The sequence below is a fragment of the Anguilla rostrata genome, chromosome 5, assembly GCF_018555375.3.
Source record: "Anguilla rostrata isolate EN2019 chromosome 5, ASM1855537v3, whole genome shotgun sequence".
Taxonomy (NCBI): Eukaryota; Metazoa; Chordata; class Actinopteri; order Anguilliformes; family Anguillidae; genus Anguilla; species Anguilla rostrata.
Window position 1 is genome coordinate 16,594,376 of NC_057937.1, and position 22,539 is coordinate 16,616,914.

A 22,539-nucleotide genomic window follows, 5' to 3' on the forward strand; every position below is an offset into this window, starting at 1 on the left:
GGGTGTCTCATGTACGGAGTGTGCTGTTCTCTAGATAGCTGGGATGATTTCCTGCTGCCACTACTCAGTGATTAAAATAAACCCCTCTGAGTTCCCTTTTGAGAGCCTTCGCTAACCAGAATATAGGACACAATCAAAACAGCATTGACCAAATCAGTCACAGCTGACTAAATCAGTCATGGCACTGACTAAATCAGTTATAAATCAGTTATGGCACTGACCAAATAAGGCACAGTACTGACTAAATCTGTTATGTCACTGACCAAGTCTGTGACCTTTTCTTATCAAATCATTGAGGGCACAGACTAAAGCAGTATTGACCCAATCCTGTGCTACCTAGCAATACAGGATCCACGACATCATTGACCGCACAAATGAAAAGAAGAGATTTTGGGAAAGATTAGAACAACATTCTCCAAATGAGGCAAAATGACAAATACAAATATACTCTGGTGTTTGACTGTCTTTAACTCTGAGGTGCCAGTCAGGTGCCTTACCTGACAAAGTCAAATTGGCATAAAGTCAAATTCATCTGAAGTCAAAGTTCTCAAAGAGGATGCGTGTGTCATGAAGTCTACACATTCAGTAAACACCCAGACAGCAACATGAACTGCCTGTCAGCCTGTTGCACATTAATAACCTTAAACCAGTGCTGAAATTCAGGCTACAGTGTAGCTGTATTGAAACTTAAGCAAAAACCAATGGAGGGAATTGACTGAGTGTCTGGCGAGAGAGTGTGGGTGTGTGAGACTCTTTGATTCAAATAACAATAGAGCAAGTCGTCATTGTGTGTGTTTGTGTGTGTGTATGTGTGTGAGTTTTTGTTTGTGTGTATGCGTGTGCATATGTGCGTGCATGTGTGTGTGCGCTTGTGTTTGTGTGTGCATGAGTGTGTGTGTGCGTGCGTGTGTATGTGTGTGTGTGTGTGTGTGTGTGTGCAATGTGCGTGCATGCTGTGTGTGCGCGTGGCTCGTGTGTGTGTGTGTGTGTGCGTGCGTGTGTATGTGTGGGTGTGTGTGTGTGTGTGTGTGGTGTGTGGTATGTGTGGTGGTGGGTGTGGTGTGCTGTGTGCGCGGGTGCCTGGGCTCGTGTGTGTGTGGCGGAGCGTGTTTATATTAGATGCTATCAGGGCTGCCCGTAAAGCGCTGTCCCGCTGCTTTCTGTTTCGCTGTGTCTGGCTGAGTTACGCCTCTTGGCAGCAGCGCGTTTCTGAAGAGCGTTTTGGGACTGAGGGGTCACTTTCAGAGCTGCTGGCTCGCTGGAGCCTTCGCAGTCCACTGGCTGTGTCCCAGGGTAACCTCCACCATAGAGGTCTCCCTGCCCCCCCTCCCTCTCCCTCTCCATCCCTCTCCCTCTCACTGATAGTCCAAATCTCTGTGCACGCACAGATACTTTGTGTTCCAGCTGTGCTGTAACCTCTCTGTGCTCTTAGCCAGGAATCTCTAAATCCCAGGCTGCTCTTTGAGCGAATCCAGGCTTTGGGGTGTTTTGCGAATGTTCCTCGGTCGTAATCTTCCGATTGCATGAACGACTTCAGCCCCAATAAAACACTAAATCAGCTGGGATATCTGTGGAATGTGGGAACATGGCACATTTATCTATGTACAGTATGAGGGTGTTTATACATGATATAGATTTATCAGTCTTTCTGCATGTTTAACTTTTAAACTATATAGATATAGTATTGGAGGTGCCAATATTGCGTGGGTGTGTTTCCTGTGTGTTTGAACTGGATCTCCTGTGTAGAGAGTTTATTACAGTGCTGCTCACCCCCCTGGGAGGGGACGTTTCGCTGTCCCAGACCAAGAATCAGTGGGGCCTTTTCACTGACTCCTAATGTGACCAAATGCGGCTCACATCTTAGCCAATCCAGTCTGCCACATTTCTAAAGTGCTGCACAGAGTTGAGCTTCAGTGTGTTGCCTTCTTCCGTATGCATATTATGTATTTCATATGTAAATATGCTGGTGAACAGTGGAAATCCCCCCCCCCCTTTTACACCGCACCAGTCAGGTTGCTGGCCCCGTTGCCATCCGGTCTATTGTTTCCACGGAGAAGGCGGTCGGCAGCCGGCGCTCGGCAACCCCGCAGCGTGACTCGCGGGACAGGAAGTGGGGGGAAGAGCCTGGCTGAGCCTGGCATGGAATGGCACTCGGGCACTCGGGCGTGTCATTCAGGCAAGGCTCACGGTAGAGGCGGTGCTCGTGCTGTGGAGCTTTTCTCAGTCCATTGTGATTAACTGTTATTTTTATATCATTTCATCTTTTATTTTACCAGGTGAAATGCAGGCTCCACCAGTTTACTTCTAGCATGAACAGAAAAAACAGCCTTATTTTGATAAGTAAAGCCTGGTTTAAATTGAAGTCTTTTCAGTAAATATTGTTTGTGTACTACTACGCATACTATACACATTGGTGTACGTGTGTATATGCGTGTGTGCGTGCGTAGATGCCCTTGTGTGCACTGTACCAGTCCCTGAAAACACTGGCGTTGGGCAGCAGGTGCGCCCGTCACCTTTTGCCCGTTGGGCAGGTGGCCGTTTGTACGGTCCTGCGCGGTGTTTACCGATCTCCGCCGCTCGCCCGCGGGGGGCCTGCGCCGGCTCTCAGGCTTGCGTAATCTGGCTGCCCGCAGAGCCGCTTCAATAAGCCGCTTCTGATGCCAGACCAGTTCCCCTTTTTTGTCCCCGGAGCGATACTCGCGCTCTGCGGCTTGTTAGATGGTGGCGCGCCCATCGAAAACGCCCCCTTCCTTCATTAAAGGTGGCTGGGGGTGCGCTCGGCCAAGACCGCGCGGCTAACGAGGTTTCGGGAGTCTGCGTTCCGGAAAGGGATTACATAACCGGGGGTTTCGCGCAAGACCGAGACCCCCCCCCCCCCGAAACTCGACTTATTACATTTTTATAATCGAAACGTCTGAAATGAGAAAGCCGCTCTGCTTCATGCCGACGCGCTGGTTTCTTTTAACAAGCTGCCGGAGGGCACGGACTGCCTGTTGGCTGAACCTCGCGTTGTGCTCTCCCCTCTCTCTCCAGTGTGCAACCGCTAACTTCTTCCCCCCTCTTCCTGTTTCCCCACAGGGAGTCCCTCCCGAGCTGTTTCCACCATGTCCCTCTCCGTGCGCCCGTCACGGCGAATCCTCTCCAGGTCCATCACTAGGAGCCAGTCCTTCGCCGGAGTCAACTCCCACGACAAGCCCTACAGGTGAGTCCTTCACAGGCTGCTTCCTGGGGCTTCTTCTGGCTGCCACATAACTGATTCTGGATCAGTGTTCGTTTGAGCCTTCGGCCTCTGCCAGCTCTGCCAGTTGGCAGCTCCTGTGGGTGAGCCCGCATCGCCCATAATGCACTGCAACTCTTGGTCCGTGCTGGTTGCTCATACCCTCCGTACTTCCCAGATAACCCCTCCTTACTCCACCTCAGGCAGGCTAGTGAGTTCTGTCGTATACATCATGCCCACAGACTGACTGCTGACTTACCACAGCCCCAGTGATGAGTTCCTCAAATCCCTCTAACCAGGCCTGCTTAGTATTCATTTTTCTGTGTTTTGTGGTGCAGAAGAAGAACCAACTCATGTCAGCATTAGTTACAGCTATAAAGAAATGTACTTGCAGACACACACACACACGCACACAAACATACACATCCAAACTGCGCGGTCGCCACAGCCACACCTGACAGGAAGTCCTGTTCTCCCTGCACTTCCTGTCGGCTGCAGGCTTCCTGTGTCTGATGTCGGGGAGGGAAGAATGGGGCTTTGAAGTGGGGGTTTGATTTATTGTAAACGGGTTTTATTTTTGTCGCCTTCTCAAAGCTGTCGCTCATAGGAAACAGTTTTTAGACTTCAGCTCGCCACACAAATAGGCCCGTTAGCATGTCAGGGAGGTGGATTCAGGACCCCCCACCCCCACCCCCCCACCCCTTTTCCTTCCCTCTTTCGTATTTTTCTTCCTGACTGCCTCTGTAAACTGGGGTCTGTTTTGATCGCTGAGGTTTTCTGCTTCGCTTCATTTGACTGAAAGGTGGGGGAAAAAATGCCTGGTCAGCAGTGACGCCTCTTCTACAGCGCTGCGTGATGAGTTCCAGCCCGTCCAAACCGCTACCTCTCATGCCATCGGGGGGGGGGGGAGAGACAGAGAGAGGGAGAGAGGGAGAAAAAGACTGCCAGAGTTATTTGGTAATGGAGGGATCCGTCTTCCAGTCAGCAGGATAGCAAGGAACTCGTTAATCAAGTCTGTTGAGGGGAGAGATAGAGATGGTGGAAAGAGAGAGAGAAGAGGGGATGCCTAGCTTACCGGCCATGCTCCAGACCTCCCACCGCTTTATACGTTGAGTTACCTGATAACATCCGCACACTTAATTGAGATAATTGTGCACGGAGCGGCCCTGGTCGGCCCCGAATGTAACCTAAGTTGATTGGCCGAGTTAAATCACCGGCTGCTTTCGATTGGTCGGCTTCGTGCTTTTTTCAGCTCAGGCCTCGACTGCGGGCGGTGGAGCAACTGAGTGCGGAGCGAACTGGGGGATGGACGGTTCGAGAGCGGATAACGTAAACACTCCTGTCACTTTGCGATTATCTGCTTCGCCGTGGCAACGTGACATTTGCCAGGACAGGAAAGGAGCGCTGATATCGGGGGTTATCAGCCACCGAGCTCGCATGCGGGCCCTGGAGTGCTGACAGGCTGGCCAGATATTTTGCTCCAACCTCTTAATTACTTAATTAGCCCCTATTATTGCCTACTGTGACCTTTTCCACATTTTTGCAGGTGATAAATCCCAGCAGAGGTCACTCTTTCAAGCATACCCAAGCATGCTACAGCGCACTATGGGGAAATAAAATGTGCGAGTTACTGTGTGACACACTCAGTTATTGCGCCAGTTAAGCAGAGGAAATCCATTGGCATAGAGTTCGGCGTAGAAAACGCACGTTTCCCGGTTCAAGCAGCTGACACGTGAACTATTATTAACGTGTGGACCGAAGAGTAGTTATTCATCACGTTCGCTCCTGTTGAGCGAGCCATGTAGCCATGAATCTCCTCTCGCATTGATTGCCTGACATTTATATTTAAGTGGCATTTAAAGTGTTATCGATCCCTTACCTCTTGTTGATATTATAATGCGCGACTTGGCACAGGGCGAGGTGCTGTAACCTGAGCGAGGGCTGATTGGCTGCCAGTTTTCCGTCGCTGCTCGTAATGAGATGGCTTTCTGTAATAATGAGCCGGTCAGCGAGGCCGCGCGGACTCCGTAATGACCGCTGCGGTTTTAGCAGCGTAGCGCTGACTCTCTGTCTTTGCTCTCGCCCCCCCCTCCTGCCCCCCTGCCCTCTCTCTCTCCCCCCCCCCCCTGGCCTCTCCGCCCCCTCCCCGCCCCCTGCCCTCTCTCTCCCTTAACGCCGTGGCTGCGCGGCAGGAACCTGTCGGTGTTCAGCACCCCGGCCTGCACGAGGAAGACCCCGTCACGAGCGAGCAGGATGTTCACCCTCTCCGCCAAATCCCCGCCCCCGAAGGTTCCCCAGCCCGAGCGGCTGGACGAGGTGTACGAGGCGCTGAAGAGAGGCCTACAGTGAGCGCGAACGCACACTCGCTCACACACACACACACACACACACACACGCGTCCACACAAAAACACACACACGCGCACCCGTACACACACTCACTCACACACTGACTCACACACTCTCACAGACACACACACTGACTCACACACTCTCACAGACACACACACTGACTCACACACGCACGCACACACTGTCTCACGACACACACACTGACTCACACTGCACACACACACACGACACACTGACTCACACTCTACACACACACACTGACCACCTCTCCACACAACAGACACACACCACCTACTACACATCACACCACAACTCACACACCTCACCACACACCACACGAACCACTACACACTCACACACACACACACACACACACAAATGCATACACACATACGCATTTACTTGTACATACACACAGAGCTCTAGTGTTTCTGTGGCTCTAAACAAGAATGTTGTTGCAGCCTCAGGGATGGTTGTGGTCCTAAAGGACAGCAGAGTGTTTAAACTAGCGGCCAGCTCTGCTTATACGTAACACACACAGCATACGCAGCACATATACTGTACTCTCATGCTGCACACTCACACTTCCTCCACACACTCCCATGCATTTATTCATACTACACACACATAAGCGCATGCTCAAACTCACACCCTGTGTGCAATCGGAAGCCACGACCTGACTGTGAGCAGTGTACGCAGACAGGAAGTGACACGCGCCGCCTTCTCGCCTCCAGGGCTTACCTGCAAGTCCATCAGCTGGAGCTGGACAGCCTCAGCCGACAGATGAGAGAGTCCAAGAGGAACTCCAGGCTGGTATGTAAGCGGGGCAACCTGGGCCTGACCTTCATGGGGGTGATTTCTCAGTGGGTCTCGGGCCTTTTTCGGGCCGTGATTGGACAGGACTTGGGCTTGGTGGGGGCTGTGGGCGGAGCTTATAACTATGATCATCCTTCTCGTGGATTACGTCTGATTCCTGTATTTTTCCTCTACAGGGCTTTCTGTACGAGCTGGACAAGGTGAGAGGAAAATAGCTGATTCTGCACTTTCCTTTCACTGACTTAGTTTCCCCTTCCCTTCATCCGCTTAACACTACAGTTTAACACTGCTTTTGATACGCTACACAAAATTAAACTCTTGAGGATTTGAGGAAGTTTAACACGTTTAAGGAGGCTCACTCTGAACAAATGAGCCAGGTCATTTTCATAGTTTTGGGGTTTTGGGTAGCTGGGTATAATGTGGTGTAGAGCAGCCGTGGACTAGTAAGGAGAGTGGTTGAAGAGCTGTTGTCTGTTCCCCAACAGCAAGTAAAAGTGATCGAGAGATTTATGCGACGGTTGGAGTTCCACCTTAGTAAGGTAAGATGATGACTGACCGTGGTCTTGTGTGTGTGTGTGTGTGTGTGTGTGTGTGTGTGTGTCTATGTGCTTGTACTGGATGGTTGTGTATATGCTTGTGTGTGTATGCATATCTGCTGCTCCAGAGACTGCTGGGAGGCGGTGGCTTTGGTCTCCCTGCGCATTCCTGCATTGTTTTCTCTGGTGCCTTGGTCTGGGCCCCGCCCGCAGGTCGGAGGTGAGGCCCTGCAGGAGCGCGGGTGGCGCATTAACTAGAGGCAGCTGGGCGGCTCAGGAAACGCTGGTCTCCTCCTATGATCTGTGATTAGTTTGCGTTTTACAAGCGGAGAGCGCCCTGGGGAGTTCCTGACTTTCAGGGGTCAGAGGTCACGGCCTCTCCCTGGGGTGGCGTGAGCTGGCGGTTTGTGTACAATGGAACATGAACTGCACCCACTTGTCGAGCTGCCCTTCGCCTCCGCTCCCCTCCCTCTCCTTCCCCCTGGCGGGTCCACTGTGTCTGGCTGCTTGGAAGGCTAAGTGGAGTGGGCTTCTGGGAGATGTAGTTTGCTGAGGGAATGAGAGTGTAAAAACTGCTTCTGTAACAGTTAACATTGTAAGGCTGTATGGTACACCCACTGCTCATAGCAGCTGCTAACCAGCTCCAGATGGGCAGAGTGCTGATTGGTACAGCAAAGGAATCAATCACTCCCCCCCCCCCCCTTCTTCCCTCTGCTGTCTGTGCAGTGAAACATTAAAGATTAAAGAGCTGCATTCTGTTTATTTTTCCTTTTTCCCTCACCTCCCCCCCCTTTGCGCCACTCTGCTGATGGTGTGCCTGTTTGTTGGGATGTGCGTGTGTTTGTGTGTGTGTAGAGAACTGTGAGGTGTGAGGTGATGTCAGTGTTTGTGTAGAGGCCTTTATATCAGCTATAATTTATGTAATGTGTAGTATAGTATATGTAATGTAATGTATATAATGTAGTGTCTATAATGTAAAGTAATGTATAGGGTGATGTGTGTGTGTGGGTATGTGTGTGTGTGTGTGTGTGTGGGGGTGTGTGTGTGTGTGTGTGTGTGTGTAGAGGGCTTTGTCTCAGGTGTGAAGTGAGGACAGGCCGAGGCTATTCCAAGCCATTAAACCACTGCTTTTCCACACTTTCCTCCGAAAAAAGCTTCCGTCTCTCTGGTTGTCGGGTTCCTTTAATTCTGACCTCTCTGAGGAATTCTGGTGGTACACTTAAGCCTCAGCGGACTTCTCCGCAGTCACGCTAAATCTTCTGAAGCGCCACACGTTCGCGGTTTCGATTACCCGAACCGCCGGCTTGTGAAAACACGGTCTGTTTTTCGGCAAACATTCTCTTGGGGTCCCTCTGAAGTGGAACTTTGTCCCGAACTTCAGCGGCTTCCGTTTCGCTCTGCCGGGGGACCCCCTGGCGGCCCCTAACGGGGCCCCGTCCCGCCAGCCGTTAGCGTTAACGAGCCCAGGGCTTAATTAGGGCGGACGAACCGCGCCCGCTTGGGGGCCCGGAGGCCTGCTCGCGGGGTCGAACGGAAGGGCCTGTCACAGCCCTGCAGGGTGGATCCATTTTTATGGGCTTACTGTTCCAGCTGGAGGCCGCTCTCTTGGTTCATAATGGCGGATCAGGAAGAAACCGCCTCAGCAATAAGGAAGTGGCAAAAAGAACCCTTACAGAAAAGGAATTTAAGTATATTGAAATAATATATTTCATAAAACAATGCCACACTTATTCAGTGAATGGGCGGATGTACAAATTATTGCTGCATACATATAGAACAGAATTTTATTTATGTATTTATACAATAGTCCACATCTTTACAGCATAAGTAAATGTAATTCCATATTTGTTAGAGGAGGAGGAGGAGGATCGGATGTCTTAACTATGTAAGTTTCAACGAAAGAATTGTGGGGCTACGTTTCCCCCCAAAGTAAGATCTATGCAATAGAATGCACAGCCGCATGCAGAAATGCTTCTAAAATGAAAATGGAGGACAGCTCCCAGTGGTCACCAGAGAGAGACAGTGGTTTTAATATTTCAGCATCAGCACAGGTAGAGGTAGGAGAATTAATATTGCAGCGTGCGCATACACACAAACACACATGACCAGGTGGAGTAGGCTCTTCTCTGAGCAGAATATGTGGGACACTGGAGCCCCTGGAGGCCGGGGGGTTTTATCAGCTAATGGGGGGACAAACGGAGCGAAAAGCCGGCAGAGTTCCCCTGAAGTGGTCGCAGGTGGAGGTTGAGGGGCTTTCACTGGCTCTCCCGCCAGAGGGGCGGGGCTCCGCGGCAACGGCGCTGCGCGTGTCGCTCGTAAACGGCCTCCTCCCCCCCCCCCCCCTCCTCTGAGTGGGGCCTGTGCCCCCCCCCCCCTTCTCTTTACTTATTCATTCATGCCGGCCGGCCCGTGTGACTGTGAGGGCGACCCGGGCTCATTCAGTCTGAGTGTTTGTTTCTCTGCTGGGTTCTTGTGAAAGGGTTGGTGGGAGGGGAGGTGGGGGGGGGGCATGTCTGTGCCTGAGCTGGTGATTCAGGTTCCTCTCTGATGGATGTGCCCTGATTCACAAAACCAGGGCGCCCCGGTACACTGCTAATGTGCTACACCCCTGACCTGAGAGCAAAGTCTTATGCTGAGTGTTTATGTGTGTGTGTGTGTATGAGCATGTGTGTGTGTGTGTGTGTGTGTGTGTGTGTGTGTGTGTGTGTGTAGCGTGTGTCTGTGTGTGTGCATGTGTGTGTGTGTGTGTCTGTATGTGTGTGTGTGGCGCGTGTCTGTGTGTGTGTGTGTGTGTGTGTGTGTGTGTGTGTGTGCATGTATGTGTGTGTGTGTGCGTGTCTGTATGTGTGTGTGTGTGGCACGTGTCTGTGTGTGTGTGTGTGTGTGTGTGTGTGCTGTGTGTGTGCTGTGTGTGTGTGTGTGTGTGTGTGTGTGTGCTGTGTGTGTGTGTGTGTGTGTGTGTGTGTGTGTGCATTGTGAACGTGGCTGTGCTTGCTCTCAGATTGAGTATTGTCGGTTAAGTTTTTACTGTCCCCGGTGGGCCTGCAGCCAGATCAGTAAAATGTTTATGAGACCAGAAAAGGACACAAGCGAAAATTACGGTCAGGAGGAAGTAATATACCTATAAAGTCTCTGCAGCAGGAAGCTGTGTTAATATATGGGCGCTGCACCACTCTGTGATGCGGCAGGGGGGCGGGGTTTCCTCACCATCCGGGCTGGAAGTTTTCCTGCTCTGTTTTGTCAGTCTGTACACAGATTTTAATGGTAAATTACTCTTTCACATGCATGGCGCACAGCTGTGTGTACATGTAAGTGAATTTGTGTGTGTCTGCACAAGGGCACACAGGCAAGTGTGGGCTTTTTTGTATGTGTGTGATGTGTAAATGCATGCCGGAGTGTTTGTGCATATGTGTGTCTATATGAACGTGTGTATTTGCACATTGAAATAAGTTGAAAGAAAGCTGTGATTAAGAGGTAGTAAATGAAGTGGAGGCTTTATGTAACCTTTTATGTAACCTGCGCGTGCAGATCGACGAGCTGTACGAGGCCTACTGCATGCAGCGCAGACTGCGGGACGGAGCCAATAAAATGGTGAAGGCCTACACCGCCTCCCCGGGGAGCCGCGAGGCTCGGGAGAGCCTGTCAGAGGCCAACAAGGGCTACAAGGAGTACACCGAGGTGAGGGCTAGGGGCGTTCGGTCTGACGGCAGACAACTGGGGGCGGAGCGTTACAGGCCAAAGAGGTGGGGTCCAACTGCATGGGAGGGCGGAGTCAAACTGTATAGGAAGGAGGGGTCGAATGGTGCAGGAGGGAGGGGTCTAACTGTACAGGAGGGCGGAGTCGAATGGTGCAGGAGGGAGGGGTCTAACTGCACAGGAGGGCGGGGTCTAACTGTACAGGAGGACAGAGTCTAACAGCACAGGAGGGCGGGGCCTAACAGCTCGAGGAGGTGAGGTCGAGGAGCGTACAGCAGTAAGGGAGGGGCGGGATACAGCGGAGGCAAGGGGTGAAGGAAAAGGATTGTGCAGAATTAACCTGGAAACTGAAGATGAAAAACCAGAACTAGGGCAGGAAACCACATTCAGCTTTTTAAAAAAAATTATTTTCTGCTTGTGTCATCACCATCAAATTAAACCATGAAACAATGAGCGCGCAATAGAATTGAGGTTAAATCCAGCACTTCTCTCTCACCACCGCCCTCCCTCTCTGCGTATCTGCAGAACATGTGCATGCTGGAGAGTGAGCTGGAGAATCAGCTGGGAGAGTTTCACATCAAGATGAAAGGTGAGCTCAGTGCACTGTTCACGCAGGCGCGCATGCACATGCACGCACACACACGGTGGCATGCACATGCATGTAGGCGCATGCACATAAGTACATACACACACATGCAGGGGCGCACATGCACATATATACATGCACGTACATACACACACACATGCTGGCATGCACATGCATGTAGGCACATGCACATGCATACGCGCATGTAGGCATGCACTTGCACATATGTAGTTTGATACAGAGCCAAAACAAAAAAAAAATGTCTTTGTTGCAAACATTATAGAGCACACGGTATACAAACTCACACACACATACATACATACAAACAGGCACACGCTCTCAGTCAGGCATTCACATGCACATACATGGACACACACAGACACGCACACAGTGTTGAGTGGTTTGGACAGCCACGTCTCATTTAAAGGGGGTCTAGCAGCAGAGGGGGGTCAGAGGTGACAAGCAGCCTATCGACAGGGGCAGCCCGTTGCAGCAATGTGTACTCAATGCAGGGATCTGCCAGCTTAGAGCTCAGAGTCCACAATTGCAGAAGGGAGATTAGAAAGTGTAAAGAGGGAAGAACAGTAGCAGGCATCACCAACCAAAGCCCCCACCTACCAAGTTTCACTTCCCCTGAATGCTTCAGGCTGGGCAGGCCCTGTCTGACGTGTGCATGTGTGTGTTTGTATATGCAGGGCAGTGTTTGCTACTGTGTATGTACTGTGTGTACCCGTGTAATAGCATGTGAATCTGCATGTATGTGCCCTTGCAGTCATCATCTATGAGAGCCAGTAACAGAGTATTGTTGTAGACTTCTGGGCTCTGTCTGTGTGTGTATGTGCATGCAGTCCTCCGTGCATGCGTGCATGCTTGTGTGTGTGTATGTGTGTAATTCCCCTTATATGCGGAATACAGCATTGTGGTTGTGGAACTGCGCTGTAACTGTCTGTCTGTCTGTCCCCCCTACGTGCTGTAGGTCTGGCAGGCTTCGCCCGGCTCTGCGCGGGAGACCAGTACGAGGTGAGGTCACTTCCTCTTCTCCGTTATCCCTACAGCTGCTGTCTCTGTGGCGGCGAGGGAAGGGACATCTTTCGCATGTCCAGGCTGCCGTGGATACCCTCTCCTGCTATTGGTCCGGAGAGGAGGGGGAGGGACTAACGCACCGGGGTGGAGGTGGGGCTATCTTAAAAGCGCTAGCATGTGAAAAGCAAACCGCTAACACAAAGCGCTACGCTAGCACAGCCCGTGTTTTGCATGCACAGACCGGGTGGACAGGGGGCGTTTGGGGGTTGACTGACAGCAGAATCGATTGGTGGTGTCAGGACGCTACTCAAGCTGTTTCGTTCCCTCTGGGGACAGAGAACGCAGGAATTCTCTGTCAGGACTCAATTTGAATTTGATCATGTGCAACAGCCAGGATTTAATTATTGTGTTTGTCTGCGAGGGGCTGCTGTATCAGGATGGGTAGTTGGTAGGGGTAGCATTCTAACCTCTGACCTCTGACCCTGATGCCCCCACAGATCTTTATGAAGTATGGACGGCAGCGCTGGAAGCTGAAGGGGCGGATCGAGATCAATGGCAAGCAGGTGTGGGACAGCGAGGACATGGTCTTCCTGCCACTCATCACGGAGTTCCTGTCAATCAAGGTGAGCACCAGGAAGCCCCTCCCACTTGGCTCTAGCTACTGATTTTCAGAAGTTAAGAAAGCGGCAGAAAAGTAAAGGGTACTAAATGTGGTGGTTTTGAACATGCACGCACGCACACACACACACACACATGCATGTATACACACACACCGGCACATCCACAAGCATAGAAATACGCACAAACAGAAATCTCTTCAGACACACACAGACAATTCAGTGCCAGGGAAAAGTTATCAGCAGGACAAGAGCCCTCTGTCCCCACGCACAAAAAATCCCATTGCACATCGTCCGGCAACAGATGACCGGAAAATTCTCCAGGAAATGAAGGGAGAGGAAGGGATGGGGAGAGAATGAGGGAGGGAGAGAGAAGCAAACAGAGTGTGTAGAAAGGGACTGAATGTGAATGAGAGAAAGGATGGAGCCATGTCAGAGAAAAAGAGAAACAACCTCCTTCCTGTTTATAACTGGGATTAGCTCCGTGGGAGAAGCCTGGGGTGTTGGAGAGAGGGTCTCTCCTGCTTCACAGCCTGATTCCTCACAGTGACCACACCCCCCTCTAAGTCACTCCCCTTACACATTTAATCACCATTGGCCAGTTGGAAAACCAACTGACAGACTCCGCCCTTGCTGCCTCCTCGCTCGAGTCACATGACCTGCCCACTGCAAGCCAGCAGTCATGCCTCTGGTGCTTTTCTGTGCCTGGTTGGACTGTGGTGAAATCCCCCAAAAATCCTCAAAACCAAAATCCCCAATCTTACAAAAAATGCTGGCCTGCCTAGTACGCCTTCATTCTCGATAATTTATAATTATAAGCAACTCATTTTAACTTATAGGGTGCTTGTTTTGCATTAGCTGCCTGAGTTTAGAGATTTCAGTTTGACCATCATTAGCTCCACTGCCTTTTTTTTCTTTTCTAAAATCGATACACTAGATACCCAGAGAAATACACTGCACTGGATACCCAGTGAAAATATTATACAAACAGAACTGTAAATCTGTATAATGTGTTCTTTGAAATATGAAGTACGCTTGAGTGTACATTTCATATAACTCTCACCCTCATTTACTTCCAAGTTAATTGGAATAGCATATCCCATATATCCATGAAAATGAGTGGTACTCCTAACTATAAACATCTTATGCCTGATTGTGTCTTTAATGTCATTGGATGATGAACGTCTGCTGACAGTATTTGCCCTGTCCTGTGGTTGCCTAGGTTACAGAGCTGAAGAGCCTGGCCAATCACGTGGTGGTGGGGAACGTGTCCTGCGAGACGAAGGACCTGTTCGCCGCTCTGCCCCAGACCGTGGCGGTCGACATCAACGACCTGGGCACCATCAAGCTCAGCCTGGAGGTGACGTGGAAGTGAGTGCTCTTCATTGACGGTCTTCATTTCATCCCTCTTTCTCTGTGTAAACATTCACACTGTGATTGATTCCGTATGGATGGTAGTTTACGTACCATGTCGGGCACGACTGTGTCTGAACTCCTTCCCCCTCCCCTCTCTCTCCCTCCCTCCCCCTCTTGCAGTCCCTTCGATAAGGATGACCCGGGTTCGTCTGCCGCAAGCACGGTCAACAAAGCCCCCTCGGTCAACAAGAGGTTCTCCACCTACAACCAGAGCCCCCCAGACACGCCATCGCTACGGGAACAGGCCTTCTATGTGAGTGTCCTCCTCTGTGCCTGTGTTCATTAGAGACTGTGTTCTCTGTGCCTGTGTTCATTAGAGACAGTGTTCTCTGTGCCTGTGTTCATTAGAGACCGTGTTCTCTGTGCCTGTGTTCATTAGAGACCGTGTTCTCTGTGCCTGTGTTCATTAGAGGCTGTGTTCTCTGTGCCTGTGTTCATTAGAGATAGTGTTTTCTGTGCCTGTGTTCATTAGAGACCGTGTTCTCTGTGCCTGTGTTCATTAGAGACCGTGTTCTCTGTGCCTGTGTTCATTGGAGGCAGTGTCCACTGTGCCTGTGTTCATTAGACTGTGTTCTCTGTGCCTGTGTTCATTAGAGACAGTGTTCTCTGTGCCTGTGTTCATTAGAGAGCGTTCTCTGTGCCTGTGTTCATTAGAGACGGTGTCCTCTGTGCCTGTGTTCATTAGAGAGTGTTCTCTGTGCCTGTGTTCATTAGAGGCTGTGTTCTCTATGCCTGTGTTCATTAGAGGCTGTGTTCTCTGTGCCTGTGTTCATTAGAGACTGTGTTCTCTGTGCCTGTTTTCATTAGAGGCAGTGTTCTCTGTGCCTGTTCTCATTAGAGACGGTGTTCTCTGTGCCTGTTCTCATTAGAGACGGTGTTCTCTGTGCCTGTGTTCATTAGAGACAGTGTTCTCTGTGCCTGTTCTCATTCGAGACAGTGTTCTCTGTGCCTGTGTTTAATAGAGACTACATCTTCTGTGCACTATTAATTCTACAGTATGCAGTGTCAGATCTCTTATACTTAAGAAGTATGCCTAAAAATACAAGTAGCTGTCACCATTTTTGTAGCTTGGGTAATTTTTCTCATTCCTATATTTTCTATAGAAGACAAAAAACATCCCCCAAACAAGGAAATTAGGAAGTGAATTGCTAGAGGAACCCCCAAGTCCAGCCTGTTATTGCATGTCACTCTCACTGCCTTCTGAGTTCAATGTGAATCGCATTTTAAAGCTTCTATCCTTCCCTAACTGGAATGTGTATATTAAAAGGCACTTAAACAGATCCACACATACATTTACTGTGTGCTTTATCTATAGTCTCCCGAGTGACTCCTTGGAAATAGCGGCAGGGCCAGCCACCAGTTTCCGCTCATTTGTGGAGCAACGAACCAATCTCTTCTTCTGTTTCAGCCCCAGCAGTGCTGTTGTCTGTGTCGAAGGGTCAGGGGTCACGGTAGAGAGTGGCTAGCCTTAGCCGTGTTTCTCTAGCAGCCCGTTAGCGATCCATCCGGTTATGGTTTAGTCTAGCGGTCATTCTCACCTTCCACTTCAATCCCCCCACCACCCCCACCCCCCCATTCCCTCTCCTGGCCCCCCGAACTGCAACCTCCACGCCCCTTTGCGCGTGAAGACCGCCGCTACGAGAAGCGTGCTTCCCAGACAGCGATGGTCCCTGCTGGACGTGTTCCGCGAGACGCTGGCCGAGAGACTCGCTCAGAGCTGCTCGAGCAGCGACGTCGCGCCCGTCAGGCTGGGCTCCGCTAATATGCAGATCGACGTAAGTGCTGGTAGCTGTAGCTGTGCTCGTAGCGCAGGGGAGTCGCCGGGTAGGCCCGAGCAGAATCCTGGCAGCCCAATGTTGCAGCAGCCCTGAAACGGAACCTTCCTGGTGGGAAAACGGAAAACCCAGTCCCAGGCTCCACATTCCTTGTTGCCCTTGTTTTTGTGGATTTTTTTTATTTTTACTTTCTTTACTCTTCAGTGGCAATAGATACATGGTGTTACCCCACAAAGCAGGAGGAAGTAGATGAGAAGGAAACGAAACTGGCCCTTGGTGTATTTTTGCTGTGTGGTTGGAGCCAGGCCTTTAGCCGATGCCTCTCACTGTATCATAAGCTCCATTTTTCTTGCTGCCTATCACATGAATGACTGTACTCCTATGCCTGTTAAACCACTGAACTGCTGTGGCATTTGTGCCACTCTTATTATGTGCAAATGCTGAACTTTGTTTGTCTTGTGGCAGCCATGTTGTTTCATTGAAAGCTAAGATGTGTATGTTGCTCTTGAGCTTCATGGGAATCAGTCCATCATTTGATGAGTTGACTGTCAAAGAAGGAAAAATATGAATGCCAAATATGTCTGAATGTGTTCTTTATAAATGCTGATTGTTTATTTAACGAGTATTACTGTGGTCATCAATCTCTGATAATCTTTCTCTCTCCCCCTTCTTTCTTTATCCCACACTCTCCATTTCTCTCTCCACTCCACTCTTCCACTCCACTCTTTGTCTCTCTCCATCTCTCCGTAGAACATGCTGCGGAGGCAGGACGAGGTGGAGAACGGGACGGCCTGGTCCAATTCCTCCGAGTCTTCCGACGATTCCTCCAGCCCCCAGCTCTCCCTGGGCCTCCGCCACTCCCACAAGACCCTGGTGCAGCCGGAGGTGCAGGCGGCCGCCCCCGCCATCGAGATCTCCTTCGCCCCCCGCGAGTCCGCCGCCTCCACCCCGACCCGCGCCACCGGGCGCGGCAAGGAGGACGAAGAGGAGGAGGAGGAGCTGAAGGTCGCCCTGGCGACGGGGGAGGAGGACTCCGGCGCGCAGAAGCAGGCGGTGCCCAACGGCCACGCCCGGTACTCGCGCTCCCTCAGCCACATCAGCGAGCACAGCGTTGACGGCGCGGTCGCGGGAGAGAGGCTGGCGGGCGAATCCGCCGAGCCGTCCGAGGTCGGCTCCGTGGCCTCGGCCGTCTCCGTCGGCGACGTTGTCATGGAAGTGCCCGCGTCTCCCAAGGCGGGGGCTCTTCCCGTTTCCTCGGAGGCCCGGCAACAGAGCCCCCCGGTGCCCCTGCCCCCCGTGGACTATGAAATCCTCCCGGAACCCCTTCCCGAGTCGGGGGAGGGACACCCTGCTCCTTCGGAAAAGGAGGTGGAGGAGCAGAAGAGTAGGCCCGAAGCCAGGGACTCGCCTGACCGCGAGGCCCCACAGCCAGAGAGCCTGGATCGGGCTTCGTCTGACTCAGGGACTGGGGCAGAGGAGACGGCAGTGACGGAGGAGCCCTGCTCGCCTCCCTGCGCCAGCGCACCACGGACTGAAGCGGAGGCGACTCAGGGCGACTTTCCGGCAGTCACGCTCCAGCCGCCTGCGCTGACGAAGGGGACGGAGGACGCACCGCAGACGCAGGCTCCACAGGCCACAGTGGAGGAGGCCGAGAAGCCTGGGGCCGTAGTAGCGGCTCTGCCCGAGAACAATGAGGGGCAGCAGCCCACGGACAGTGAACTGGAGGAGGCGTTGAATGCTGTCATCTCCTCCCTGGATGACTACAGGGGCCAGTTCCCCGAGCTGCAGGTCCTAGAGCAGGAGCTGAGACTCCTGGAGGGGGCATTAACGGTGAGTCTCCGCCCCCCTGTCTGTGGTACCGCCCTCTACATTTTCAGAGCAGGTGCAGTTCCATGGATCTATGTGTTCATTCCATCACTCAATATCACACCGCAGGCAGTTTCCCTGTGATTTTTCATTCCTCTACACCCTGTCACTCACCCGGTTGAGTTTATAAATGAGTGGGAGCCACAACAGAATGCCAGTGCCCTTGGCATTCCGACAGGTCACTGTGGAGACGGTGCCAACATTCCAGCTCTGTCTGTATGTGGCTTGTTTTGTACGTGTGTGTGTGCGAGAGAGAATGAGATTTATAAACAATACAGACTCCCACAATCCCCCGGGACAAAGCACAGGGCGTGGAACTTCCTCTCCCTCAGTTGGGCGGGGCCTCTTCTCCACAATGCAGGGGTGGGGTCTCACTCCCCATGTCCTGCGTATAGCCCCCCCCCGGCCTAAACTGACCACAGACCGAACCTGATACTCTGCAGCGAATCAGCACTCCTCAGTCTGCTGGTACAAAATGTGGCTGGCCAATGGGACCACAGCATGTTTCTTAATTTTTTTTTTTTGGTTGCTTGAGCAGCAGTAAAAGAGTACTGGGCATCTCTTTATCTGATTATTACGGCTGCGGTCTCCACAAGAAACACGTGTGGTACACAGCACCCCTGAACTCTTTGTTCAGAGCCGCTGATTTAATAATACTGATGATGATGATGTCATTTCCTGACCTGTGCTGTGATACTGTTAGGCTTTTCCCTGTGGAGGAGCACTGACTGGGCTGTCAGTCATTTCTAGAGATGGTGATGTGTGTGTGTGTATATAAACAGTAATGTTATACATCTGTGTGTATATGTAAACAGTAATGTTATCTTTATATGAATGCCTTAACATTTGCTTATATGTATGTAGATTGTGTATACTTTTACGGGAATGTCAGCAGTGTGAGTTTTTGTGTGTACTTTTGTCTTGGTAGTGGAGTGTGTGTGTGTGTGTGTGCATGAATGCAATTATACCTGTGTGAATGTACTGTAATTATACCTTTTGTATATGCATTTACTCAATTATACCTGTGTGTGTTTACACTAATTATACCTATTGTATTATGTGTGTGTTTGTGTGTCTGTCTATGTGTTTGGTGTACATGTGTACATGTGTGTGTTTGTTTGCGTGTTTGTGTGTGTGTGTGTTTGTTTGCGTGTGTGTGTTTGTGTGTGTGTGTGTGTGTGTTTGTTTGCGTGTGTTTGTGTGTGTGTGTGTTGTGTGTTTGTTTGGTGTGTGTGTTTGTGTATTTGTGTGTGCGTGTGTGTGTGTTTGTTTGCGTGTGTGTGTATGTGTATTTGTGTGTGTGTGTGTTTTGTTTGCGTGTGTGTGTGTGTTTGTTTGCGTGTGTGTGTGTGTGTGTGTGTGTGTGTTTGTTTCTGTGTGCGTGTGTGTGTGTTTGTTTGCGTGTGTGTGTTTTTTTGCATGCATGTGTGTGTGTGTGTGTGTGTGTTTGTGTGTGTGTTTTTTTGCATGTGTGTGTGTGTGTGTGTGTGTGTGTGTTTTTTTGCGCGTGTGTGTGTGCGTGTGGGTATGCGTGTGCGTGTGTGTGTGCGTGTGTGTGTGTGTGTGTGTTTGCGTGTGTTTTCGTCCTCTCAGGGCCGCAGTCGAAGCCGCTCCTCGAGCGTGAGCCTGACAGTAGAGACTGCTCTTGGGAGCTTCGACTTCCTGAATACCTCTGACCTGGATGACGAGGTAGACGAGGAAGAGGAAGATGGGGAGAAAAAGAATACCACAGACAGGTTGGGACTTCACATAAACATCCAAAATCTTCTTGCCAGGATATACCAGTCAACCTGCTATTTTTTCAAGTTGAGGGATTTTGCAAGGACCCACATTTTGTGTCAGACAAGCAATTACTGCCATCTAGTGGTGAAACTCATAATCTTCAGAACAACAAACTTTAATACAAGCTTTTACTGTATGCTTGAAGGTAGTCATTTTGTCCTGTATCACAGTACACATAATAAAAATAATTATAATTATAGTAGTATTAATAGAAGAAGAATGGATTGTATTTGTAGAAAGCCTTGCATGTCAATGCACTTCATCATGATAGTAAATGACTGAGGTTCACCCCAACAACCACTAATGTGTATAGTGCCTCAGAGTACCTTTTCTTTACTAGGCCATTAGCTGGGCAGGGCGGTTCTTAGCAGCCAATTTGAACTCTGAAATGATTTGATGGCTGGTTTGAGATTTTTTTTTGCCATCTTAATTACCATTAAAATAGTCACTATTCAACATTTCTTCTGAAAGAGATCATCTCCTACTGCAGTGTCCTCATTGTTCCAGTGGGTTATTGGATTTTATATGGTGAAAAACAAAGACTTTCCTCACCAACTGCAGCAGTGTGGGTTCCTAAACAATTTAATTATATGAAACAGCACCAATATAAAATTTCAGCCATATGTCTGCGATTTTGTTGAAGGCAGTTGAGTGTCTTTGGTCTGAACCGGTCCCCTGTGCTTCTGTGCAGCGAGAAGCCAGGCGCCCCCTGCAGGCCAGCAGAGGAGAGTGCGGGTGAGGACGAGGGGTGTGAGGAGCGCTGCTGGGGGTCACCATCTGGGCCCATGAGCACGCGGTGCCCCACCCTAGACGAGGCCCTGCTGGTCCACCTGAGGAACTGCAGCGCCCAGCTACTGGTGAGTCTCCCTGGAGAGAGAGAGAGCACAATCACAAGGCAGGCTTACTGCACTAGTTAAACTGACTGGGGGACAGACAGACAGGCGACCTCCATTGTGCCTGTCTGTTTAGATAACCTTTCAAATTACTTCACACAAAAAAATCGTACAAAATTTTTATTGGTAAATGATTGAACACAATCACAAGGCAAGCTTACTATGCTAGTTAATCATCTTAAACAGAGAGATGATTTCCATTATACCTTGATCTCTAGATAACATTTCAAAATATATCCCAAATCACACAAAAGATACATTTTTGTTGGATAAATTTTTTTATTGATGATAATGTGGACAAAGGCAGTAGTACAGATCTATTTACAGCTGTCTTAATGTGCCCATATGAAAAATAAGCGCAGGAAGCAAAGCAACACAATTATTACATAACATTAAAGTCACAGGTGCAAGACCAAATAAAGAAATAGAAATCTTCTTTTGGGGGAGAGCCCATTAGACAATATCCCTGAGGGTTGATAGAGATGTTCTGCCAGCTCTGTATAGTTCTGGAACATGCTTTGTTGACTTCAGCTGTGGATACTTCCAATATCCCTGAAACATGCAGACTAGAATTTAATAAGATGGCGGGATGGATCAAAGCAGGATTTTATTTCCTAGCAGCTGTTAGGCCAGCCAGCAAAGCCCTCATGTGGTGCAGGGACAGTGACAAAGATGCACATAAAACATTCATCGGTAAATCATTGAGCACATCAAAAGGCGAGCTTTACTATGCTAGGTAAGCTGACCGGGTGACAGACAGAGACAATTTCCTTTCTGCCTTTAGCTCTAGATAACCTTTCAGAATGTTTCACAAATCACAAAAAAAACTTTATAAGTAAATGATTAAGCACATCACAAAGCGAATATACAGCGCTAGCTAACCTGACGCCCAACTTGTTTGGAGTTTTCTTCCTATAAGAATGCCTTGGACAGTACTGACATATCACTTTATCTAAAACGCCAGCTGTGGTTTTCCCTCATCCCTAACTTCTCTCCCCTTTTCACGCAAGGTTTTGGGCTGAAAATGATGTTCACAATCAGAACAGAACTACCGTGCTACAATGAATGACTTTTCCCCACGTATTACATTTCAGTGAAACGCACTTGTCTTACCAAGCGTACGTTTCTGTATCTGCACTGCATCTGAATCAATCAGAAATTGGCACTGTATCCTGGGGAAGTGGAAGACAGGGGATATCTCTGTGTGAAAAGATCTCTGTGTGACCTAGCTTTCACTAATCTTATATCTCTACTGTCTTGCATCCCACAATGCAACACTTATCTTGGTTTCAACTTTCAGAGTGCTGGCCCCTGCCAGTTGGCTAGACTGTAATGTAGTACAATTCTTGAAATTTACTAGCGAGGGTGCTGCAAATTATCCCTGACCCAGTTCGGCTGCCGAAATTGGCTACCGCAAAACTGGCGAAGTTGGGGTTGACACACACCACACAAACACTGGGTTGCCTCCTCCAGCATTTGCAACAATTACACCATACAATCAAATGGTACCACTCTCTGCTCATTCGTGCTTGCCTATTAGGTTATACAGCACTTGGCATACATCCCTCTGTTAAACTACAGTACATGGCTGTTTATTTCCACTTGTGTTGCTTCTGTTCTAGTGGAAACTTTGAAGGTGAATTAGCCATCATTAAATTCCTCATCTCTCACTTTACTGGTTCTTTCTTATTCCACTATTTATACTGTAGTTGTACAGGAGCTACTGACAGCTCACAGAAAATGGCTCTTCCTGGTTCCAGATTGGTAGTGTAGAATAATGGTTAGGGAACTGGGTTTATAAATTGGAGGTGTTAGGTTTTATGTAAGTCACTGGATAAGCGCGTTTGCTAAATGCCTAAATCTAATATTGTTGGCATGTTATTTTTAATGGTTGCTTTTTTAACATGAGTGAAACCCTACACTGAACAGGAACAAGTGAAAAATTAAAGCCTGCTGGAATTCTAC

The 22,539-nt window shown here is 49.8% G+C and overlaps 1 protein-coding gene across 5 annotated transcripts in view; it reads left to right on the forward strand.

The window, feature by feature from the left end:
• ripor1 (RHO family interacting cell polarization regulator 1) overlaps nucleotides 1–22,539 on the forward strand; it is a 92,226-nt gene that overhangs the window by 61,417 nt on the left and 8,270 nt on the right. For all 5 annotated transcript variants that reach the window (XM_064335404.1, XM_064335403.1, XM_064335402.1 and 2 more), the window contains 14 exons: nucleotides 3,079–3,202; nucleotides 5,410–5,562; nucleotides 6,303–6,381; nucleotides 6,561–6,584; nucleotides 6,870–6,923; nucleotides 10,449–10,598; nucleotides 11,142–11,205; nucleotides 12,179–12,222; nucleotides 12,723–12,848; nucleotides 14,065–14,213; nucleotides 14,379–14,511; nucleotides 16,784–17,863; nucleotides 19,493–19,635; nucleotides 20,373–20,538. In XM_064335404.1, coding sequence (XP_064191474.1) covers nucleotides 3,105–3,202; nucleotides 5,410–5,562; nucleotides 6,303–6,381; nucleotides 6,561–6,584; nucleotides 6,870–6,923; nucleotides 10,449–10,598; nucleotides 11,142–11,205; nucleotides 12,179–12,222; nucleotides 12,723–12,848; nucleotides 14,065–14,213; nucleotides 14,379–14,511; nucleotides 16,784–17,863; nucleotides 19,493–19,635; nucleotides 20,373–20,538 — 2,463 coding nt within the window. In that variant the 5' untranslated portion in view covers nucleotides 3,079–3,104. The remainder of the gene's footprint in view (nucleotides 1–3,078; nucleotides 3,203–5,409; nucleotides 5,563–6,302; nucleotides 6,382–6,560; nucleotides 6,585–6,869; nucleotides 6,924–10,448; nucleotides 10,599–11,141; nucleotides 11,206–12,178; nucleotides 12,223–12,722; nucleotides 12,849–14,064; nucleotides 14,214–14,378; nucleotides 14,512–16,783; nucleotides 17,864–19,492; nucleotides 19,636–20,372; nucleotides 20,539–22,539) is intronic.